This window comes from Nymphaea colorata, chromosome 7 (genome assembly GCF_008831285.2).
Source record: "Nymphaea colorata isolate Beijing-Zhang1983 chromosome 7, ASM883128v2, whole genome shotgun sequence".
Lineage (NCBI taxonomy): Eukaryota > Viridiplantae > Streptophyta > Magnoliopsida > Nymphaeales > Nymphaeaceae > Nymphaea > Nymphaea colorata.
In genome coordinates, this window is record NC_045144.1 from 4202965 (window position 1) to 4228079 (window position 25115).

A 25115-nucleotide genomic window follows, 5' to 3' on the forward strand; every position below is an offset into this window, starting at 1 on the left:
AAGTGGAGTTGATGTGATTAATTTGTAGTGGAGAAAAGATTCCATTGGAGTGTGAATGGAATACGGGGCACAAGCTTAACATCAAATCCTAACTCACATTAATGCAAATTGAATCATTATGTTTAAGTGAATGGTGGTAAAAAGATAGATAGAGAAGAGAAGAGAGACAAACTGAAGAAGCTTTTTTTGCTGTGATGGTTTATGTGAACTGTGACCAAAGAGACTCTGGATCGAAAAAGACGCTCTATTAATGATAAGTCTTTTCTTTTCTTTTCAATCTTTTTAATTTTGAAGGGATTGGATTTGTATTAGAGCATCCTTTTCATTCCCTTCCTTTCATTTTCCTCCCTTTACAATCAAACATGTTTTTTTACTTTTCTTTCCTTTCACTTCTTCTTAATTAATCAATCAAACGAAAGATTGATTGTTCTTTTTTTTCCCTTTCCCTCCCTTCTTTTCCTCTCCCTTCCTTGCCTTCCATCCAAAGAAGGTGTTAGAGTTTTATATAGATTAAAAAATAGATATCTTCTTAAAATGATTGGTCTGAAAGTGGAGTTGATGTGATTAATTCGTAGTGGAGAAAAGATTCCACTGGAGTGAGAATGGAATACAGACCACAAGCTTAACATCAAATCCTGACTCACGTTAATGCAAAGTTGAATCATTATGTTTAAAATAATAAGAGAATGTAATGTATCTTCAGAACAGAAATTGTGAATTTCACGCAAACTAATGATCGGAAAAGCAGCTATTCTTTCTCCACGTAGTGGAGATAATGTTACGTATACTTTTACGAGCAAAAAACATGATACATAAATTTAAAAAGCATAATTTCTTTTGTTAAAATTAGTTTTTATATTTTTAATAAAATGCATAAAATGATGTTTAATTCCCCCCTCCCCCCCAACGTCTAAGAAAAATTCGACCATGAAAGTCTACTCCATTCTGAAAAGTAGACAATAGTGCATGAAAATGCTGAAATTCAAGGATCGACTTGAAAGGATTGAAATTTCGCAAACAATGGTTCGCCAACAAAATGACCAATTTGGTAAGATCCAGACCCAGGAATTGAAGAAACATGCATGCTATGTGTGCAAAAATGCCAAAATTTCTCGATCCGATTATCCAAAAATGAAAAACAAAATCTTCAAGTTAACATTAGGAAACAATATCCTGCGGTCGAAATCAACCGCACAGACCATAGTGCACCATGGGTCAAATTTAATTAAAAGCAACGGCTCGAGATACAATGGATCTAATGTTTTCCAGCATTAACCACAAACTTTTTCATGCAAGATTCCAACAGAATGAAAAGTGCACAGGATCGATCTTGTTGGTCATTTAAGTCAGAGTCTGATTAATTTGGATGGCAACATCTTGTATGGAGAGATGTAGAAGTAGATGGAACGTGATGGCTTTCCAGTTTCCAGTGGAGCAAGGTTTGCTCAGGTGCAGAGCACTTCGGCCGCCATCCCAACCGCAGAGGGCAACCAAACCAAAGATTTCAAGCACAGGCAGATCGAGCCACGTACGTGTTTTATATATATATATACCGATGTCGGTGCCTTTTCTCAAGATAAATGTGTAAAGTGTGAAAGAAAAGAACTAAAAATGTGTAAAAATTGACAAGTTTAACATATTCTGAGTGCCAATTCAAATCGAATTGGTGGCTGCATCCATTTGATTCCCGACTCCAGATTGCCATATGTCAAGTATTAACTTCTTTGATATATTCTATTTTTTAATTAACTACTCATTTTTTTCTATTTATTTATTAATGCTGATGTGCTCAGTCTTGCTGATTTGATTCACAAACCGGTTTAATACTTCTTAGTTCAACACTTTCGTAACTATCATAAATTGGTATTAATGTTGTTTAGGAAAACATTTGAGAAAGTGAAATTTCATATTTTTTGATGATGTTTTTGGTTGAAGTCACCATGCTTTTGAGAGTCTTTCGAAACAAGGACTTTTTTTTATTATTATTAATACATGAGAAAAGGTCCCCTGAAACTGAAAAGATATTCCTGATAATGATACGTATAAAGATGGCCTTCTTGCTGGATTCAATTAAAGCTTTATATAATTGTCTTGTCGCCATGCACGCTTTAAAGTTATGGAAATAAAGAAGGCCTGACAACATTCATTCCAAAAGCGTACGTAGCGGTGTAGAGTGCTGACCGAGTCATTATAGATTTCGGGGTTTAGTCGAGCGAGTACGTAGGCCACATGCATAGGTTGGCAGGTGGCCGGAGGAATGATCAGGATGTAGCCGCTAGCGGGTTGGGGTTGGGCTGCACATCATTTATCGCCGGCGGTGAGGATTGCGACGGGGGATTGAAGTAAGAGGGGGCGCCGCGCTTACTGTCATATAAAGTACACAAGACTGGCCGCAGAAAATGGCGTTTTCGACTTAAATTCTGTACTGACCGTCTGCGGTTGGATTTACTGCTCTGCAACGTCTCCGCTTCTTTCTTTTTTATCAGAAAGGAAAATAACACGCACCACCCAAATAATATCAATCTGTATATATTCTTGAAGAATTTGCCATTGCCGCAAGCAGAACGAGTGGAAGAAGGAATAGACACCAATCAGCTGCTTCCGGAAGAGAATCGCTAGCAGTTAGTAGTCAGGCTCGATGCGACTCCCGACACAGGGGGACGCAAGAAAACAATATTAAAAGCCTCTTTTCCTGAAGCCGAGAGAGTTTGAGGGAGATGAAGTTAATGTTTGGGCGGTCCTGAAGGCCACGTGAAGTGGACCTTCTGCCTGCCAAGTTCTTCTCCCCCACTCTCTTTGTACACGCACCAAATATCACCAGGATTTTACCAACATGCACTAGCTATCAGAAAAGAACAAAACCGTTCTCTCTCTCTCTCTCTCTCTAGAAGTAGAGTGATGGACAGACGACTCTAGTCTCAACAGTTGTAGTACCTTTTCTGCCAATCACAGCTAGAAAATGAGAGACTGAATTCGATCAATTATCGTAAGACTTGGCTTAGAGAATGTGATTGTAATAACTCGACCCCCTCTCTTCCAGCTTCAGTTCTGGAGCCAAAAGCTTAGAAATTGATCCCATTTAACCAATCTCATCATAAATCTTCGTTTAGATTTTAAAAAAGAAAAAGAAAAAGGAAAGGTAATGAGCTAAGAATTCAAATACAAATATCTTTGTCTCCTAATGTTCACAGCTGCCCAATTTTTTTTTCTTATGTCGTCGTTACTGAATACAAAAGGTTTATGGTGGAAGATTGAGTTGGAAGGGAGAAGGAGGAACAGACATTCTGGCGATCGCAGTCATGCCAGCGCATGGGATATTGAATCGGATCCGTCCGGACTTGGTGCTGAAAATTAAGGAGAGTCGGAAGGATGGGCGGTGTCGTGTGCTTCGGCCGTTATGGCCCCTTATTATTAACCACCACTGTCAGTATCAATAAAGTCAGGAACCATCCTTCCTTGGTCAATGCTCCTGGTCCCCCGCTTCCTTCCCGTTGCAAAATAATTAATTATTCCCAAGTTTTTACCTATCATTTTTTTCATGCTTTTTCGAATTCAATTTTTCTGTTATCTTTTTATGTGGAGATAGCCATTTCAATTCAAGACCTGATCATAATAATAGTAATTGTTATTGTTATTATTACTAATTCTCACAGCATATTGTTTGATATGCTGCATCGTCTAGCATTACGACAGAAGATTGGATGGCTACATAATTTTACCTTATATATATATATATGAAAAGTCAATATTACTGAATACCATATACTTGTTGAATGACTAAAATTAGAAAAAAATTGTTACTGAAAGGACAACAAACCATCACTAAAACAATCCGCAACATAAACCACCTTGAAGATGTACACCATTACCATGGTGCTTTTAATAATGTTTTATACTATTTTGAACAACAAATTTTTAACTTTTATAGTCAACAGCGATATCTAACATATTTGAAATATATAATTCGCTAAGCAAAGAAAAGAAATCTGAAATCTGCAATTCGGATTTGTGTTTGAGATAAAGCTTAAGCTTTTATGAGCGTGCCCTTGTCAGGAACGGTGGCTATCATTTTCAACTACTTTTCTTGATCCGCAATCCGCATGCACGTACTTTTCCATGTTCCACTCGGCGAACCACATAATTGAATCCGCCAATGTTCGAGAGATTAAGGAAATGCAGAGAAAAAATAGCCTTTACTGATCGATCAACCCCTTCACAGAGAAAGAATCCAACAAAAATCCTTGTGATCCCGTTCCTTTCAAGAGGAAGCGATAAATTTTTTTTAGAATGTCGAAGCGAAACTAAGTCTCGTCAACTAAATCCTTCAAACTGAACTGCCCATGGTCGTCCCTCCATCTTTCCACTGCACCAACTCCGTTACTATTTTCGGAGAGGTAAGTAGAGGAATAGGAAAATAGAGGTTGATTCGGTTACTGTTAGTCTGCCACAGAGCAAATGAAAAAGAAGACTGGAAGTGTGAAGGCGATGACGATAACGGATCTCTTGGCCTTTAGCTCAGCCGGGAGGGAGGAAGTGAGGGCTCCACCCCCAAATTAAAAGCAGTTGGGCCAAGTGGTGGTGATAAGAAGCCTCTCTGTCTCTTTTCGCATTGACCAGATGATTGAGCGTCGACAGATGGAAGCAAAGCTAGGCTAAGCAACTCTCCCTCTCTCGATCGATCACCACCCCAAGGATGAGTACTCGCTGACCGGTCACATTCACATCTCTCTCCCTGCGATATCTTCCGATTCTCTTCTTCATGCACTCCGTCAGAGGTAGAGCAAGCGTCCATTAATCATTCATTCTCTTCCCTGCCCTTCCTCCTGATCACCCGCGTGCACCCCATTTGCTATAAGACTATAACTGTATCTCAACTTTGGACTAAAAAAAAAAATTTGTGGGTGTCGTTTCTGTCACGAAAAAGGTGATTCTTTCTGTAAGTTGACACCACAGAGCATGGTAAAGCTGTAAGTTTCTTCTTCGGGAACTCATTGTTACTATGGGGGGTTTCTCAAGCGACTCTAGATCAGACTCGAACTCTGCATTGAAAGCATATATGAAGAGAGAGAGAGAGAGAGAGAACATCTCACGTACGACAGAGACGCATCACATGGAAAGCGCGCGCCCACAAACACACACACCCAGACAGACAGACAGAGGAAGAGCTCTTCATTGTTTAATGGGACCCTTAGGGAATATGAATTTACCTTTTCTCTGGTGTATGGTGCTTAATTTGGTTGTAATTATGAGAAGATACTTTTCTTGATATAACTAAAACCAGGGTTAAAATAAAATTCTATATACTCTTGGAAGGAAATTAAACATGCCATGGTAATGAAAAACACAAAAATACACATTTGTTAAAAGCCCTCTGGCTTTCTTTAGGACATCGACGTACGTCGGACGTCCTGGATTTTCCAAGAAAGAACTAATCTTGAAATGAACGTAAAGCTTCTTCAGTAGTCACGACAAGAAATTTCATACTCATGTTATGAGGAGATTTTCATCATCAAATTGAACACAAGAAAGAGAACGAGAGCAGGAATAGTGTCTCTAACAATGTCGCGTTCAAGATAACGCTAGCTCAGATGATAGGCAGTAAAAGAACATTCATGTCACTGTATATGACCAGGTGTCTTTTCTTGCGACTTTTGTTGAATTGTAAATGTATACTAAAGTCAGTTACTAGACTTACAAGGAAAAGCTTTTATGTGAAAATGAGTGTTCTGTCTAGCCAGGATCACTGTATAATTCATTCGTCACACTTGAAATCGCAAATTATAAATATGTTAAACTACTACTGATATGGGTTTTGTTGAGGGGGACCCCAATACATGTTGGGTTTCTTAGGAACTCACTCAAGTTCTTTCCGAAAATATGAAAATTAAGCGGAAGAATTGAAGTGGGTATCCAAAACATATTAGTTAACTTGTCTTGGCATTAAAGCTAGTGCTCTCTCAAGACTAAAGAAACAGAAAAGCTACTGATATCAAATTTCATCTTTGTAAGAATCCATGCATGGAGAAATGAAGTTTGAAGAAACTTGAATTTTGAAGATAATTAAGCCCAGTTCCCATTCTGCTAACAAAGGTTATTTCTTTTGCTATTGTGAATCAGTTTTTGGTACATTTATACGGGAGGGAGGAAATCAACTTATCGATCATTTTCTTTATATACATATATATACATTGAATTGTAACTTTGACTTTTTAGAGTCACCCAAGGTCATCTGATTCACAATATGATAGACGCTTTAAGAGAAAAACAAAGAAAAAAAATGGTAAACATTTCCATAATATAGTAATAATTTACATCTTTTTCTCCTTTCTGCTTGATCAGGGAACTCATCCATCTCATCAATTCCAAGAGACCAAATAGTAGGGATCCAATTGCAAATATAAAAGTCAAACTGTTTTTTCAAAAGCCTGAAATATCCTTTAATAAAGGCAAAAGATTTCATTTGAAGAAACTCTTTTGCTTCCCTCTTTCTTTGTCTCTTTGTCTTTGTCTCTCTTCCAAATGATTTCCAGCAAAGTCCGGTGTGTGTGTACATAAGAATCAAGATTGCTAAGGCTAGGGTTTGGTTGTAGCAATCCCACGATATTGCAGCGGGGCATGAATAAAAATGCTTGATACATACCGGATGGATAGTTGTGTCTTGAGTGGATCTCCACATCCATCGGTTTCTGAGCTGCATGTGTGAGAGGCTGGGGGCATCCGTGACAGTTAGGGAAATCCATGTATGTTTTGTATATAATCATGCGCTGAAAATATAGATGTAGTTGTACTGATCTTTTTGGTGCTATCTCACCTTATGAGTATGATCTTAAAGGTCATCTGATATAAAGCATATATTAAGTCAATTAATAAATATTGAAAAGATGAAAATAGGTAGAAAACAAACATGAACAAGAGAGAGCCCAACTTCAAAGGGACAAAAAGGCCTTTCATTGAATCTTGTTGTTGTTGTTGTTTTTTTTTTTTTTGAGTCTAGACTCGAGACTGAGAGACAAAAAACCTCTCGCCCTTGAAGTTAACATTCCCAACTCCAGAGGCTACTATTAATCTGTTGCCTTATGCAAGAGTTTGGCGCTAATGAGAATTGGACCAATGAGAATTGGACCAATGACTACCTTCATGTGGAGTGGAGCCCTCGCTAAAAGAAAGAAGGAAAAAATTAATGCAAAAAGTGGTTGTTGCACTTATGCAAAAATACAACAAGGTGCATATTAATACAATATTCCATCACGTAGTTGTCCTTGCCATCGAATGAATGAGAAGTTGGGGGCGGCCCAAATCCCAGTGTTTGAGCATCAACCATCAGTCTTCCTCATCCAACAGTTTCCACATGCAACTTGGTGGAGTGGACCCAACCGAAAGAGAGAAAGTCCATCATTTATTTTGTGATTTTGGCTTTCAGCAGCTTCCTCCACCAAGAACGAAATTCACGTCTTGTTCCAGCTACAATATTCATTCTCAGGAACACAACGCGCCACGTGGACGACTTGGGCTCACGATCGTGTTGTGCGGAACAAGCGTTCCATGCAGAAGAACTTGGATATTTTGTTTCACGGGGTCTCATGGAGATGCTCTATATAACTGAACCCAGATCCATCAAAAACCAACTACCAAATTAAGTTTTTTAGAGTGGACTCCGTGGGGCACACTAAACATGGAGAGCCCACATATCTCCGCCCCTGTTAGAATGTCCTATGGTTATCCATTCACATGTTAGAACACCCATCTACTTAGAGGATGTTTGCTTATGAACATTATGTTATTGGAACACTTATTTCTAAAACTTGATGTATATGAACCAAAATCATCATATTTCTGTTCCAAGAAGCATGATGTAAGTATACATGCTGTTAATTCCTAGATCTAAAAATCAAATGTGTGTTCTTAGAATGGAATATTCTTTTTGCCAAATGCTCTCTTCAGGCCGCACCAGACAGCAGCCATTTTTATTTTAGAATGTGAATCCGGAAATGCTGAACTTCTAGCCGGTGTTAGTTAGAAGTGTTTTCAATTGTAGACTCAGTTGGGTTAATTAGCTCGTTCGAGATTGTACTGTAATATATATTTATGTTCACAAACGGCATTAAGTGAGTGCCACATCTTGATTTAATGTGTACATGTGGAATCAGGACATCACCCACCTCCACTTTCATTCAAAAAAAGAAAGATGCAAGCTACCATCTAGGCAAGGGTTCGTTCTGTACCTTGAAAGTGATATGTATATATATATACACACACATATCCACCCCTTCTTTGAAACTTAATTTTGTTACTTCAGTTAAAGTAAACTTGTAAGACTTGTTGCTACGGATGTAACTGCGTTTGAGTTTGGGACTTTGGGTTGAATTCATCCTTAGTTTACCAACTAGATTTAACATGACCTTATGTAAATTTACATAGATTCAAGACCAGATTTCCAAATCGGAATTCAGATGTACCTAGCATATGATGAAGGGTTGGGTAAGAGCTTCGGCCTTCTTCGGGTGGTGGGTCAGACCCCGCTCACCCGATTAGTAGAATTATTAGATTGAACTGCCTGAGTTCAAAATAGAATCATACATCAACAATACCCGACCCATTTACATCGCTGCTTCTTAGTTTCTGATCCTTGTTGCAATTTAAGTCTTTCGAGGACTAGTAAACGAGTGATGAGAAGTTCGTCACTCAGGCTGCTTGGCTTGTAATGATAAGGACCCTAGTGCTTTGATGGTGGCACCGCCTTCCACCTTTGGAAAGAAAGGCGGGGGACCAGCTTTGTTATCTCTACCTCATAGCAACTGTGTTTTTTGGCTTTCTTTTCTTCAAAATAAATGCCAATCCACCTCCTTATCTTCCTAATAATTAATTGCCGACGTTCATTAAGGATCTTCATTTTCTTTTGTGATCTAGGAAGACTTCCTAATCTTCTTTAGTTAATTACTTTCTCTCTCCCCTCTCCTTTTAGTATATTGTGGTTTGCTTCCAAGTTCCAACTTTCTCTTTCTCTCTCTCCATTCATCCCAAAAAGGCTAACTGGTCAGGCTCCTGCTGCATTAACAAGCACATCGCAGATTCGATTTCCATGGGCGAGCTGAGGGATGTTCTGTGCTGTTGGTTGTGCCCAATTTGCCACTCTCTCTCTCTCTCTCTCTCTCTCTCTCTAGATCTCTATCCAACCATTCAGTTAGATAGATCAGGCCCCTTTCTGTGCTACACGCAAGGTTTGCATCTTTGTCAATTTGAATTTAATATTCGCTACTATGACCAGTGTGCTGTATGGAGTCCCATGTTCAGTACAATATGATTCGTAGATTATGAGACAAATGAATACTGAAAAATTAAGAACAATATTAATTCTATTGATTAAAAGAGATGAAGTAGTAATTTTGGTTTGCCTAGAAAAGAGGTACACAAAAAAAAAAAAAAAAACATTAAGGTGGTGTTTGATAAGAATTAGAACATTGTATTCTTGCAGCACATGGTCATAACATGCATGTTTGAAAAACAACATGTTTCAATAAATATGACATGATTATGACTAGCTTTTGATTATTGTATTTAAGAATAACATCCATCATTCCACTGTACATATTTCCTGAATAAGAATATGATACTTTTAAAACGTGCATTCTATGAGCATGGACTTATCGAATACCTTTCCAATGAGTCCATCTGCTGGAGTGCATGTCTCACATGTGAATTGATTCGTCCATTATTTGGTTCTTCAGCAGATCTTCCACTCTTTTCCATAAACTACCAATTATATCGACGCCAGCAGTCAGGAATCAATATATATATATACATATATATATATATATGAGTCTCTCGGCAGTTTGTGAAGGTCACACCACTCCTGTGAAGACATGCACTCGACTATATATTTTATCCATGGCCGACTGGATTTGTTGTTTGAGAGTCTGCCGGCAGTCTGTGAAGGTTACACCACCGTTGGATGCAATCGACTCTCTCTCTCTCTCTCTTTCTCTACGTACACGAGGAATCCAGAACTTTGCAGATTAGCGGCAAGTTTTGGGTGTGTTGTTCTTTTTTCTAAGGATGGAAGGCGTCTGCGCTCTTAATTTTTCCGGCATTCGATTGACAGCAGTTAGCCGCTGCTGCATGCGTAAGATTATGAGGAATTAGAAAGCAGACAAAGAATAGATTGACCGAGACAGTTGTGCAGCAATTGGCTGGCGTAGGTCAAAAATTAAAGTGACGTTGCATCGTCTCTCACAGATATATATATATATTTATATACTTAGTTTCCGCTAGAACTTCTTACCACCGTAACCAAGAAAATCAAATTTCTCGTTGCATCCACACAGTAAGTGTCAACTCGGAAAAGAGATTGATATTCCTGAGTAGACGTGTAACTGCAGGACATGACGTAGCCGTGTGAGGAGAAAGAGGAAGGAAAATTTGCTCCTCAGACCGCATGCAGCAGCACTATCATTATTTAAACATGAGACCCACCACCGCCATCATCAATTTCAGTACTAAATGCCACCAAAGAAACATTAATGGCAGAGATCTCCGTTTTCCGTTTCATTTATTTGCATCTCTTCTAGTATCTGGAAGTCCAGCCAAGAGGGCGGAGGAGAAACGTAGATGATGAAATAGAGGGGGCAGAGAAAAAAAAAATTAAAGAGACTTTGGCCATTCATAAATAAAACATGTGGTCACGGGTTTCCCTTGACTCACAGACTTGAGGCACTGTCGAGTCTGCTCCGACGACGAAGGGTCTCCACCCATCGGCTGGCTGATCCACCACTGCCTCCACGGCCGTGGTGAAAAAAAGAAAAAGAAAAAAAAAAGGAACACGTAGCGTCTTTCCTTCTCTTCAACGTACTGGCGCGGTAGAAACGGAGGAGAGGGGGACCTGCCAAGAGACTATACGCTCATGCTGTCGCTTCTACAGCCGTCCCTCTCACACCTTAAACGCCATTTTTGCACTGCACCATCCTGATGATCGGACAGAAAGAAACGATGGAGATCTTGTTCCCTCTGGTCCATTGACGTTTCTCTCTCTCTCTCTACATCTCTTTTTACTTTTACTTTCTTTACTCGTCATAATCCAATGTTGGAAGAAGAAAGAGAGAGAGCGTCCCAATTCGGGGTTTGGCTTAAAAGAAAAAAGAAAAAGTAAGAAAATTAGTCCACGGTACTTCGGCCTAAGGTACTGTCATCGGTTGTATATATAAATAAATGGAAGATTATTTGCAGAGAGGAGAGGAGGAGGCAGCCGCAGCATCTGCAGAGCATGGTAGCTGCAATTTGCCTTCTTGCTGAGGGAAGGAAGCTGAGACGTCTGCGAGCATGAACGAAGTCGACAAGGATGAAGTACTGCAGCAGGAGCAGGACCTGGTTATGCCAGGTTTCAGGTTCCACCCAACGGAGGAAGAGTTGGTGGAGTTTTATTTGCGTCGGAAGATGGAGGGTAAGAGATTCAGCGTGGAGCTCATTACCTTTGTGGACCTCTACCGCTACGATCCATGGGAGCTTCCAGGTTCGATCGATCGGTTTCAGTTATCACTGTCAACCTGCGTATGCTTACAGATTTTTTGTTTCTCTCTCTCTCTCTGTGGATACCCCAATCTCGAGGGAAACTGTTCCATTCTGTCCTATTTCAACTCTCGCTCAGCTACGTGATTTCTTTTAATTCTTCCCTTTTCATGCGGACCAACCTTCTCCCTTTCTTTTCTACCTGGACATAGAACCAAACTAAACAGGCGCATTCGAAGCCTGAGCCTCTTTCTCTCTCTGTCTCGCAGCCTTGGCAGCCATTGGGGAGAAGGAGTGGTTCTTCTACGTGCCAAGAGATCGCAAGTATCGCAATGGAGACCGTCCGAACCGGGTGACGACGTCGGGCTACTGGAAGGCGACGGGTGCCGACAGAATGATCCGCAACGAAAACCTGAAACCAATTGGCCTCAAGAAGACGCTGGTCTTCTACTCAGGCAAAGCTCCCAAGGGCATCCGCTCCAGCTGGATCATGAACGAGTATCGTCTGCCCCACCATGAAACCGAGAGGTTGCAGAAGGTATCTTCTTCTTCTTATTCTTCTTCTCTTGTGGGATTCTTCCTCTTCACTTGTCGAATTATTCTTCGCCCCCGCAAGCCTAATTGAGGCAAGGACCCCTTGCCACCGATCGTCCAACTATGTTAATTCGGTATCATATACGGTTGGCAAGATACCTCATCTCACGTTTCATTAAGATCCTTCCTTTCAAGGGAAAAAGAAGATGAAGCCACAACTTTTATGGCAGTACTGAAGTGGATGAAGCCTTCCACTTGCGTCGATTGCTCGCTCTCGACCTCTACCTACTTTGTTCCCTTTACATTTGGCATGGCCAGCAAGTTATGCTAGCTAATACTTTGGTTGTTGCCGCACAAAATGAATGCGCACAGCACGAGAATAATAGGAGGAAATGTCGCGAATCTATAATGACAACAATAAAGAACAATAAGGCTGGACCCTCTGACCGAACGATAATTCAATTAATGTGTTTCTGAACAGACAGAAAACTAATTAAAACACCTAATCCCTACAACGGAAAAGAAATTAAAAGGGAAAAATCAATTTGGCATTCGGATCTATGTCTATGAGTGGCATTCAATGACTTTGTTTTCCTGTTGCAGGCCGAAATCTCTCTCTGCCGGGTGTACAAGAGACCAGGAGGAGGCGAGGATCGCGTCCAACCACCATCTATCATGCCTTCGACCAGGTTGCCTTTCAAAAAAGTTGCACCAAGCAATTCAAAAGAAAGCATCAACATATTAGGAGGAGAGAAGGAGGAGATGCCCGGGAGGCGTCAGTCAGTGCTGGGCGGTAGGGGCGATGGGAATCCTTCTGTTGCTGCTGTAACTGCTGCCGCTGGCATGGGTGGCGGCGGTGGTAGGTCAAATAATGCCATCGGCCTAACTGCTAGTGGAAGCTTACCTTCCCGTGCGAACGGATTGCTCGCTTGCCAAATTGAGATTCCGGCCGGCACCAACCAACGTGCTGGAGATATATTTGGCGGTCCTGCTGCCCACGTTGACTCGCTCAGATTGGCTTCATGTAGTTCATCGGCTGAAGCAGCAGCAACCATAAAGCTGCAGGACCAGCGGGATCATGTTGATGGTGCTTCCGGCCTTCTGCTGCGACCAAGAACCCTCTCCTTTCCTCTTGTCCATCCTGCAGCAATTGGCGGCATGCAGTTTGCTTCCTCGTCTCCTCCAATGGCGGCCTCTCTTGAAGAAGACATCCATAGAATAGTGGAGTACCATCATCAATGCCCTGAAAGTCTCAGTATTTTCCCCAATGCGTCCCACTTCCAACAGTCGACCAGTCCTCAAATGGCGTTGCCCAGCTCTCTACCCAGTTCCTTGTCAGTTCTAGCAGAGAACCCCTGGACGTGGAACCCCATTCCCGACCACACTAGAGATTATCGTTTCAGAGAATAATATATGGATCTCTTCCACACTTCTCTCTCTCTCCCCCTTCAGAGCAACACCAACACAAGAATCAGTAGCAGTTTTCCTGCGTGTATGTGTGCGTATTTGTCGCACGCTTGTGCGTGTATGTAAATTACTGAGTTGTGATAAACTTGGTTTGATTGACAAAAGTATTATAATTAATTGCTTCTTATGGTAAAAATAAGTTGAACGTAAACTGCGAAAACGAACGACCCTTTTAGCCTCTACTGCAGTTATGGAGATCGAGTGACAGCATTCGCATCCTTTAAGATGGCCACTGCGTAATTCTTCGCCACCAAATTCCTGGTGTTTCGATTGGGCTTCATGCTGTATCGAAATCAAATGGTATGATATTTATACTGAGAGAGAAATCCAGGGAGAGAGAGTGTGTGTGTGTGCCTGTTCTCCTCCTTAGTTGACGAGAAATTGTTACCTAGTGTTTTAACTTATCTTTTTTCTTCTGTTCTTCTTCCTCAGATACATGTTCTGAACACGGGAACGATTAAATGAGAAAAATGAGCTTCTTTTGTTCCATAAAGGTGATCAGCAGAAGGTAAGGATGATCGTAAGCAGGTCTAGTTATACTGCCAATTTTTTTTTTTTTTTTGAATGAGAGAACAATTCTAGTTTCTTACGCACCTTGCAATAGCTCCATGATTGCTTTCACGGTTTCTACTTTAAGGTCAAAGTGCATCAAGTCATGAGTCAGAGTACTGGTATGCAGATTACAGCGATATATTTTTGTCGATTAACAATAGTCTGCTCATTATACTTTAATTCATATTGTCCTTGGTTCTTGTTGCTACCATGTGGTTTAAGGACTATACGAACAAGGTGATCATGCAAAAATATCTAGAACCAAGGATAGTAAAGCACTAGTAGAGAGGGAAAAGGGGGAACAAAAATGTATTTGCGTATGTATATATATGTGTGTATGCATATAGTGGAGTTTCCAAGATAACATAAATGCCAACTTGCAGTCAAACCTCTTTCAACCAAAAGCAGCGGAAAAGAAAATATTAACAGTATGCTACTAAAAAATCGATCTTTAATTGCTCTACAACATGTGAAGGTCTGTTCCTAGCTAGCTAGATTACTAGGCACAGAATCATGAATGAAGTTCAGAGACAAAGCTAGCTGTGGATTAAGAAAAACATTCATTAGTTAATTCAGGGAAACCATCTCCATTTTAGTTTAAGTATATTTATTGCCTTCATAACGAGTGAGCTACATGTTGTTTGGTCACGCCTGAATTCTGCTGCCACACAGTCACATATCCATTAATTCTGCGCAGACATGGACATGCTTGTCCATGCATGCGTGGTGTCTGAACGTCTGTGTGTGTTTGCGTGTGTGTGAGAGAGAGAGAGAGAGAGGGAGAGAGAGAGAGTCAGCTCACCTTCTGTTTGTCCAACTTCTTGAATGTTCTAAGACCAAGTACCGTTGATTTATCGATAAGCAAAGCTAGTTTTAGTAAACCCCTATGAGGAAACAAGAGTAATCTCCGTATGTTTTGGAGCATGACTTCAAGCTTATAAGGTGGCATACACCACAAGCTGTTTGATAGATCTAATATTCATGATCCTCAACTTGTTTGGGCCAGGCAAAAGTTGTGAAGCTTGACGACCCTTCCTGGCATCTTACTGAAAAACCATGAAGGTGCACCTCATCTATGCATTGCATAGTCACTGGGTATCCATTAAGGGATGGCGTTGGGATATGGTTTTGTGGATGAAGTTTTATTATCATCCATTTGCAATGATTTTTCACCAACACTGTGGAAACCATAACACCCTATGCCAAAGTGTCCTGGTGGATGTCACATAACACATTCCAAAGTAAGTCTTTTAAGTGACCTTGTCCTTCCAAACACAACAATATGCACGATTCTTAGCTTGCCCAATTACCTCAATCATCCTGTTCCTTGGGGTCCGAAGAACTCCTGGATGAACCAACCTAGAGATTAAGATAGATATTGCTGCTGGCCTATTTTTTGATTGTGTGTGTGTGTGTGTGTGTGTCTATATATAGATATATATATATAACTGATGCATTTGATAGTCATGCACACACATGATCGTGCACGCATGAACAGATACACACACACACACACAGAGACGTGAATACCGTGACCAAAGCTAGCAAGCACACAAGAACATATTTTTATGCAAGGAACTGCTTTGTCAGATTGAGTTGAAGTACAAACTATACCTCCTGTTGGAGTGCATATCCCGATCCCGGTTGAATAGGCTTCCCTAATTTAGGCAGAAATTTGTTGGTTAGGGTATTATTATAATTTTCTACATTAGCAGTGTTGCTCTAAACTCCAAGTTCAAAAGGGGTCACCATCTCTTGTATTTGCCTTGTTCAAAATAGAGCAGACCCTTGCAACCATAAAAGTAGGAAGACATGAAATTAGTTTTTTGAACCATGTAAATATTTATTTAATTGTATGTCTGCTTCCTTTTTTGCTTCTTGATTTGAAAAGCGTGAGGGGACATCATCCCCAATGCTCGAGACATGCGTCGTTTTTCTTCTTCTTCTAAGTTTGAAGCTGGCTATATGTACAGGCCTGTGCACTTGTACACTGTGCAAGCCCATATGTGTGACACATACCTTTTGGGGTGGGCCAAATGCCCCCTAAGAGTGAGCCAGGGGGCACATACTGTGCACAGGAAGCTGTGCATGGTGCACCTCAATGCACATGACCACATTTCCTTTAAATGTTGATATCCGTTGGCTTATTCTTCTTCATTATGAAACCGTGTGATGCGATGCACGAGTTTTAACCTACTCGCAACTTGATTTAAACATTTTTAGTTTTCCCCTCCCCTGATTTTTGTTTTTATCTATTATAAACTATACATATACATACATGTAGAAAATTTGAAATCTTTCAGCTGTCAAATGTTACTTGATGACAAAATAATTAAAAGCTGTGGCTAAATGCACTATAGGCCATCGTTAAAAGCACCAGTATGTCATAAACCATTGCTAGATCTTCAATTCCATGAAATTTTTGGTGACAGATTTTTTAAATATTTTGCCGTCTAGCTGTCGGTTGATTTCAATTCCACTTTCTCTCTTCCATATATATATATATATATGCACACACACACTGTTATGCAAGGTTATATGGTTGGAGATTATGATGCTCAGTTGATTGTGTGCAGTTATATAACTACATACACTGATTATGTACGTAGATCTTATGGGCTTTAGAAAGGTTATGACTCAAGTAATGAGCTCCCCTAAAAGGAATGACTGAAACCATTGAAAATAGCCCTAGAATGACATAATGGAAGATTTGCAGGTAACCGCAGCAGATCAAACGAGTTAACTGTGTGTGTGCTTGTATATTGCATGCACATACACATATACAGTAGGCATTTCATTTTTCTCTTAAATATCCAAAATTTGCTGGATATTATTTTGTCTAGCAGCACAACCCTGGCCTTATGGTCGTTCTTAATTTGTTCATTTCTAGGCCATTTTCTTTTCAAAATGGCCAGCGGAGGCAAAATTAGTAAATTAACCAACTAACCAACGCCATCATGAAAACCAAACATTATATTTATGTCGGTAACAATACTGGTTGCACAAATAACTGCGTAAAGCACACCATCTTGCAGACACAATCTCTTTGTGTCTGAACCATGCAATATATATATATATATATATATATATATATATATATATATATATATATATATATATATATATATATATATATATATACAGACACACCTTCTCCATGCACCTCTGGTCGAGGCAATCGATCCATTTTATTCCCCAAAGAGAAGCGTCTGTGATAATCGCTACTTCATGAGCTTCAGTCTTATTACAAATACCCAGTTAAAAGAGTACAACAATTACCCGATCGACCCCAGAGACACGATTTCAACCTTGCATATAGATATCGGCACAAGGAAGAAGAAAGAAAGAAAGAGCAAGGAGAGAGGTGAGGTTGAGCTCAGAGGATGACACTCCAGACGGCACCATCGCCTTCACCACAGGTGTTGTGGACGTCCTTCATTCGCTCCACCGACTTGCAGAGGCCGCTGCACGACCAATCGAACGACGCAGCACACACGTTCCCTGCCTGTGCCTTCCATTCACAGTCTTCCATCCATTATATTTATTTCCATGCACGTAACCAACTTAGTTAGAACGTGCTCAATCACATAGTTCATGGACATATATAATTTCATAATCTTTAGTTCATAAACATATGAAGTTCATAATCTATGTTGTCTACGTACGCATGCAACAAATGTGTCCTCAAATTCATATTCGTATTTGTGCAAATGCATGCTGAATTTGTACAAACATGTTTATAAGTAATTGGATCCTCTTTTTCTTTACCAAGCTTGACTAATCAGGTCTGTATTCACATTATCAAACCGGCTTAAGAAATCTCTTTAATTTCCTTGCTTAACGAAACTGACATTGTTGTAGAGCTTAATCAGTACGTAGTATGTTTTGCCTGTAAGATTATATCTTTCAACATTGTCTCACATTTTACTGTTTGAAGTAAGCCAAAAAGCAACATCGAAGTCAAGACATGTAGGCTGATAGTTCGTATTTTTCATACCCTATCATTTATATGCTGAAACCAAAAAAAAAAAAATGAAATAAAGTCTCCCTAAACCATGTCATAGACACTTTGCCCACAGATGTGGAATCACAAAACCATAAATTTTCTAATGAATTTCTAGTTATATTGTTTCTGTCGTGTACGTATATATATAGTCTAGTCAATTTTTTGCTGGAATCAGTGTAAGTGCATGCTCTATTATATGAAGCTTCAACATCCATGACCATAAGCGAAAATGGTGCTTGTAAGTAAGAAATTTCAACCTCCTAGCCAACAGTTCTAAGGCATAGTTCACGAATTAGAGATAGTTTTGAAGATTTGGTTTCATGGTTGAAGGGAAGAATTAAGAGGACGGGATCGGCATCGTTTATCCTTGAACATAGATTGCTTTCTTATAGGTTAATCTAGTGCCCCACATGTGGACATCTAAACAGTTATCATGGTCCTGCCTGAATATCCTTCCTTCTTTAATATATATATATACACGAGAACTTGGTAGATGGTTCTAGTATAAAAGCCATACCCTTCAAATTTTTGCTAGAAAAAGTATTTTACACAAAATATAAACATCCTAATAAATTTGTAAAATTATTTTGATCTAAAACATGCTTTGATTAAAGTTGTTTTTATGAAAAATGTGGATTTTTCAACTATCAAAATGTTTATACTATGGGAACCAATCATTTGTTTGTTTATTATAAAAATACTATTAAACTCCAAAATATGATCAACTTAATATATGTTAATTTCCAATCAACTTATTTTTTATTGTATCGGTAAGGCTGGATTGCAAACAAAAACACTGCATTTATCATATTGAAGTGGTCTGGTTTTTATATATATATATGTGTGTGTGTGTATATATATATATATATATATATATATATATATATATATATATATATATATATATATATATATATAGAAAGAGAAAGAGAAAGAGAGAGAGAGAGAGTGAGAGTATTTGGAAAAATACCTGGAGGACTTCCGCAACACATCGTACGCTCGTCAACGTGCTCAACTTCCAAGCCAAGAAGCCAAGCACCCAAGGACACGTCCTCGTTAGCATACCTATGCAATATGGGGCTGCCCAAAGTAACTAGATAAGCCTTAACCATGCCAAAATGAAGATACATCTTATCATGCATTTAACCAGATCTGGTAAAAAAAAAAAAAAACCAGATGCGATTATTAATCGAATTTGCAACGGGTATGCAGTTTCTTAACCATTAAAATAAGGAACTGCAAAAAGTAAGGATTTCTGATGGTATATGATATCCAAGACATTATATCTCTCTTCATAAATGTTGGTAAATAGCCATCAGTTATGCACTTCCCCAGATCTTACCAAGGAAAAAAAAAAAAATAGTTCATAAGTTTTTTATGAGAACCTTGATGAGATAGGTAGTTTCTAAGATCATGATGATAAGAAACAATCCATAGGAGAGGATCTTTAACTAAGCAGACCAGAGTTGATCAAATTGCACGTCTATTAGCAAATTTCTCAATGTTGCACAGCTTTTACTGGATTAATAAATTCATTATTAATTAGTTCATCGGAAGGGGGAGGTTATAAACAATGAAGAAACTTATGGGAGTTCATCAAACAACGATGTTGAAAATAAAATAAGGTAAGAGTTATCTTACGAATTTATGGATATGTAGGCAGCCAAGTCTTTAGAAATGGCATAGATCTGCCCGGTCGCGTGCCTGAAATACTTGTTCCCTTCTTCTCCAAATTTCCAGAACTCTGGTTCATGATATTTTACGCCCCTGCATATTCAGATTCTTTGCTTATACAAGTGTTTTCTCAAGAGATGAAAACCAGCAGCTTTGCTATTTAAAATCTCAAACTGCTTAAGTGAAGGAGTTCGACTAATAATACATTTTTTGAGTAAAAAGACATTTGAAAGTTACAAAATATAGCCCCATGTAGGGAAAGGAAGTAGTGTGTGATTGCTAGGATTACAAATGGCGTAATAGTATATATCATGCTACAAATATCGTTACCATATTTCTATTGGTGGCAAAGTTTTTTTTTTTTTTTTTGGAAAATCTCTGAGTTTTTCAAAAAATAAAAAATCAAAATGTTGGGTAAAAATATAGGAAATAAAAAACTAATAAGTATTGTGTTGCATTTAGGAGGTCATGTTAAATACTTAAAAAAAAAGTGGAAATAAAGTAATGAAACAAAAGTTGAAAACATAAAAACAGAAAATGAAAGAAAAAATAAATGAAAAATCATGATAAAATCGCAATAAAATCACAATAAATGTTTTTAATATATTGCAATATTTATCCATTTTTATCATTTTCTTTGTTTTTTAATTAATAATTGCGATATTTTGGAAAAATATCATGATATTGGTGGCTATGAATTATATATATATATATGTATGTGTGCGTTCCATCACTAGAGGCAAACACACAGTTATTCTCTTACTTTTGAGAGAGAACTGGACCGGATTTCATGCAGCCAATATAAACTCTTGGTTTTGACCTGTAACGTGCCAGTGTGCTCACGAGCATGCCTGCAAAGTCAAGTCAATTAAGGAGTCAATACAAAGGAATGAATGGAAGATGGAGAAATTCATCAGTGGATGACTTCCTCGATTCGATTCTCCCTGTCTTTAGGATAATCTAATTAGGTTTTTTCAGTTTGCCATTCTGATTGAAAACTAATTAATCTAGAATCCACACTTAAACATGTGTAAGGCGATCAAAATTTTCAAACTTTACAACAATGAACAAACTAGTTTTAATATAAAATGTTGTTTACTAAGAGACGATAAGCAGCTGATCAATTACCAAGGTTGACATGCACGTCGTCGTCAACCTTGACATAGAAGTCGGCGTCCCAGATCGCAGCGGCAGTCGAGAAGTAGATCCTCGTCTTCGCCGACAGCTCGTGGTATCCCTCTACGTGCTCCAGCCTTAAAAAGTCCTTGTGCTCCGTGTCCTCTGCGTCCACGGCTCGGTCCAGAACCCCTCCCGGCGTCACGCTGTGTCCGATCACAAACCGGACCACTATCCCCTTTTCCTTCTCCAGTTGTCTCAGCTTAGCCCCTGCATAATATGCATATATATGTCATATATGTATGTAGGCGAATAACCTAATTAAATTAAGCTTCATACGGTTTGAAATGGTTTCCACCCTACCTGTTGGCATCCAGGTCTCCCGAACAGAGTCCCGTCGTTTCTTGCTGCTAAATGCCGTATTGATGCCAATCACAACAAATGCCCTTTGAAGAACTCGGCCAGGCCGACCGGCGGAGCCGCCGGCCGACGAAGACGTGCTGCCAGTTTCACCTGTCCGGGCCACAGCCAGTTCCATCTCCAGCGCAGAGACTGCTTTGTCCAGGGACCTTGTGTACATAATATGTTCATGAAGTCACCATCACAAACTGATCAGATTACTAATTAGCTACATTAGGGAAGAACACATGAGTAGGACGTGCAAACTAGTAGCTCTTGATCATGATTCCGCCCTTTTAGTTTACCTGATTGCTTCATGAGTCTTTGTCACTTCTCCCATTATATCATTCGCTTCCCTTTCACCCAGTTTCTGAAAAAAATCAAGAGTATAATATTATATCAACCGAGTTTTTTTTTCCTTTTCCAAGACACTCACACACATTCAGAATATTCAGATTCAAATATGAATAAATAATAGACATATCTGAATCTGATCATATTTGAATATGAATTTGAAATGAATCTATCTGATTTTCAAAATGTAAGAGCAGTGGATCCAACATATTTAATTAAAATTAAATCTGATTCAAACCCGAATCTGATCAGATCTGATTTCTTAATCAGATATTAAATATTTTTTCATATTTGATTTTTTTCACTTCTTTTTATATCCAATTTTTTTGAACCAGTCGGATCGGATAATCCGATTTAAATTAGATATATTGACATCTCTTTTATCTCTATCTCCAATGTTGTTTTCGCCAGGAGGTGTCTCCAAAATGTCATTTAAGGTGTCTTTAGGTGACAATAGACTTAACTTATAGAACTCCATTTTTAAATAGAAGTGAATGACTTAGCCCTTATAAATTATTCACAAAAAACATTTTTTTCTAAAAAATATTATAACATATTTTTGTCTTGTCACCCAACCATATAAGCTACATTTTAAAAGATAGACTGTTACAAGACATCGTTCTCTTAAAATATCATCAAAACACAAGCTATGTTGTTTACCAAAAACATGCAGACTAACCTGTTAAAATGGTGTCTACCATCACAAGAACAATCTAAACGGCAATTTCAACTTAATAGCAAAAAGTTATAGGGAGCAATGCGTTTCTTATTATGAAAGTCTATGATTTCTAGATAAATTTGGTCTTCAATGAAGGGGAAAAAGGGGGCGCCGGCCGGTTTGTTGACTTGAATCGGAAAGACAAATTATGTAGACAGACACCAAAAATAATTACTTCAAGACAAAGAAAAGAAAGAAAGCGTCAACTCTCATGGAGGAGCAGCAACCAGCAAGCTTTAGTTACCTGATTGCCTTCCGTCTCGGTGCTAATTACCTCGATCTTCTGCCCTCTATAAGGCGTGGTGGGCAGACCTGTTTCTTCTCTACTTTCAGGCAACCTCCAAATCCTGCCGCTTAGCAGCAGACCAACCAAGAAGCACAGCGCACAGACGGCCACGATCCCTCTGGGTTGCAATGCCCTTCCCCTCATCTTTATCTGCTCCGCCGCCTCCTCCCCTTCCTCCGGCCACAACCTCCTCACTGAGATCGGACGGCCGCCTGCTTCTTTTCCGATGCCGTCTTTCCTCTCACACTCGCTCTCCACGAATCAGGGCATCAAGATCGGTGCTCCCGCGTGAACACCAAACATCTGAATCAAGCTAAACTGTTCAACAGTTTGCATGGTTGAGCTGAACCTATGCATCGACAAGTTCAGTGCATTTACGAAGAGCAGAAGAAATTAATGGGGATGATCGATTTTTGAATTTACGAAGAGCAGAAGAAATTAATGGTGGTGATCATTAATTGAGAGTGGTGAGGATTGTTGATGAACCACAATGATGGACAACAAATTAAAGGCGAAAAGAATATGATGAAAATCATGAGAATTGCAATCTCTAACTGACCCGTAACCGAGCAATGGCAACTGCCGAACATCACGGTCATGCTGTATGCACGCACTCTCCATTCAATCTTTTCTGTTCTTTTATTATTATTATTGTGAGAGTTTTTATGATTCTGTATAATAAATTGCTTGCTTAGTTATATGTTTTCATTCCCTTTGTCGTCTTTAAATTTGTTTACTTTTACAATGCCATTTTCATGTATCATTTTTTTGCTTAAACAATACTTGTATAAACATAATTTCTTTGCAACTTTGAAGCCCATGGCCCGAAATTTTTAATGAAAGCTGAATCATAGGTGTAATTATCCTTTGTATTATTTTTGACAATGTTTTTGCACATTGATTTTAAATTCATTAGACATGTCTGCAATGACTGAAATGCCCTCATAGTTCAACCCCATAATTTTCAAGCTTCCACTTAATGCCTTTCACAAGATTTTGGTCGTACATAAACTTACAAGGCTTATTTTCAAATTGTTTACGTTTGACATTATAGCTTCAGGTCTGAGATCCAAGGATGCTTTGAAATCTCTTTTATATTGGGACCATAGGTTGTGTTTGTTTCACCACGGATTTGAGATAGTTAATGGATGGATTTAAGGTCAGAACAGCCCCCATCCTCTCTAAAATCTGGTATTAAATTCATGGTTTTTAACATATACCGTTGATTTAAGATTCACATTACATTACATAGATCCTTAGTTTAAACAAACAAACAAAGGATCTTCCACATCACACCTTTTAATACAACACCAGAGGTCCGAGTCTATCAAATCAAATGGAGTAAATAAGAATTCGTAGTTACCTGGAAAAGAAGGTTTGTTTGAGAAACTAAGTTTATGATCAAAACATATGATTTGAAATTGGATGGGGAGAAGAGCGGGGTGAGGAATCTGAGCTCAAATCCTTGGATTTTAGATCCTCAGTCATTTCATATCACCTTAGATCTTAGATTCACGATAAATAAATGTCCCCTAATTGAATGTTTAAGATTGGCATGTACATCTAATATAACAACTACTGAAAATAAAAATGCATTCCAATCGTTTTTTATGGCAATTTATTAGGTGGAAAATGAGGAGATTGAAGTTATGAACTCAGCGATCATTTGGGCATGTTTCTATGCCAATGTATCTTTCTTTTTATCTCTTGCATTTTTTTTTTAAAAAAAAAATTAAATATGTTTTCATATAGAAGATAAAACCTTGCCACCTTAAACAAACAAGTTGTCACACAACTATATATGAAACATGACGTTAGAGGTGGACTAGATCACGTGATATAGTAAATGATGGGTGATATTAAACTCTATGGTGCTTAAGCACAATTTGGAAAATTTGTTGCGACACTTGATGGTAAATAAGGTCGATTAATTAGTTATGAAGCTTAATTTCATCCGATGGATATGTTAATGGCCGCTTGAATTTATAAATATATCAACAAGATGCTTTCCCTCGCATGTTCTTGATAATTGCTGGAAAGAGTATTCAATTTCATGAAAGTTTCTTTGTTGTTGAAGGTAACATAAACACACATACACAAGCGAGATAATCTGTCTATCAGAAGATTTCAGCCTAAATTCAAACTAGGAATAGAAAAAGTTAGTATAAGATAAAATCTGAACTGGTTTTTTTATTATCGTCTTCTTGATTTGCAATTAGGGGAATGGAAATGCTTGTTATCATTACAAGTGATTCATATTCAAGTCAGTTTGGTTGATCATATCTAAATCCCGAAAATGCAAACTAAATACCATCTACATGAGATAGCATCAGGATATTTTGTTTGGGTTAAACCTTGAAAGGTACTGATATGAAATACTAAAAATGGATTTAGATCCAAGATCCAATATATCTAATACCCAACAAGCGGACTCTTCGTTCAGATGTAAAATAATTATATTTCATGGCATTGATCATCATTGGGTAATAGGGACAGCAAGCACCATCAAA

The 25115-nt window shown here is 38.7% G+C and overlaps 2 protein-coding genes across 4 annotated transcripts; one reads left to right on the forward strand and one right to left on the reverse strand.

Moving 5' to 3' along the window:
• Positions 1-11068: 11068 nt before the first annotated feature.
• LOC116257307 (NAC transcription factor 56) lies at positions 11069-13620 on the forward strand. Its single transcript, XM_031633920.2, has 3 exons — positions 11069-11503; positions 11769-12037; positions 12637-13620. Exons 1-3 carry the CDS (start codon positions 11314-11316, stop codon positions 13441-13443), a joined length of 1266 nt encoding a protein of 421 aa, XP_031489780.1. The 5' UTR covers positions 11069-11313; the 3' UTR covers positions 13444-13620.
• A 3588-nt stretch (positions 13621-17208) lies between these two features.
• On the reverse strand, positions 17209-23079 carry LOC116257639 (probable beta-1,3-galactosyltransferase 8). 3 transcript variants are annotated; one of them, XM_050078825.1, is made up of 8 exons: positions 22594-23079; positions 21553-21617; positions 21212-21417; positions 20861-21118; positions 20496-20583; positions 19700-19825; positions 19029-19138; positions 17209-17577 (listed from the first exon to the last, which is right to left on the reverse strand). In XM_050078825.1, the coding sequence occupies exons 1-8, from the start codon at positions 22747-22749 to the stop codon at positions 17429-17431; spliced, it is 1158 nt and encodes a 385-aa protein (XP_049934782.1). In that variant the 5' UTR covers positions 22750-23079; the 3' UTR covers positions 17209-17428. The 3 variants fall into 3 exon arrangements, with proteins under 3 accessions (XP_049934782.1, XP_049934781.1, XP_031490445.1); XM_050078824.1 differs by having other exon boundaries at positions 19029-19123; positions 22564-23079; XM_031634585.2 differs by having other exon boundaries at positions 17210-17577; positions 22564-23079.
• Positions 23080-25115: the final 2036 nt, after the last annotated feature.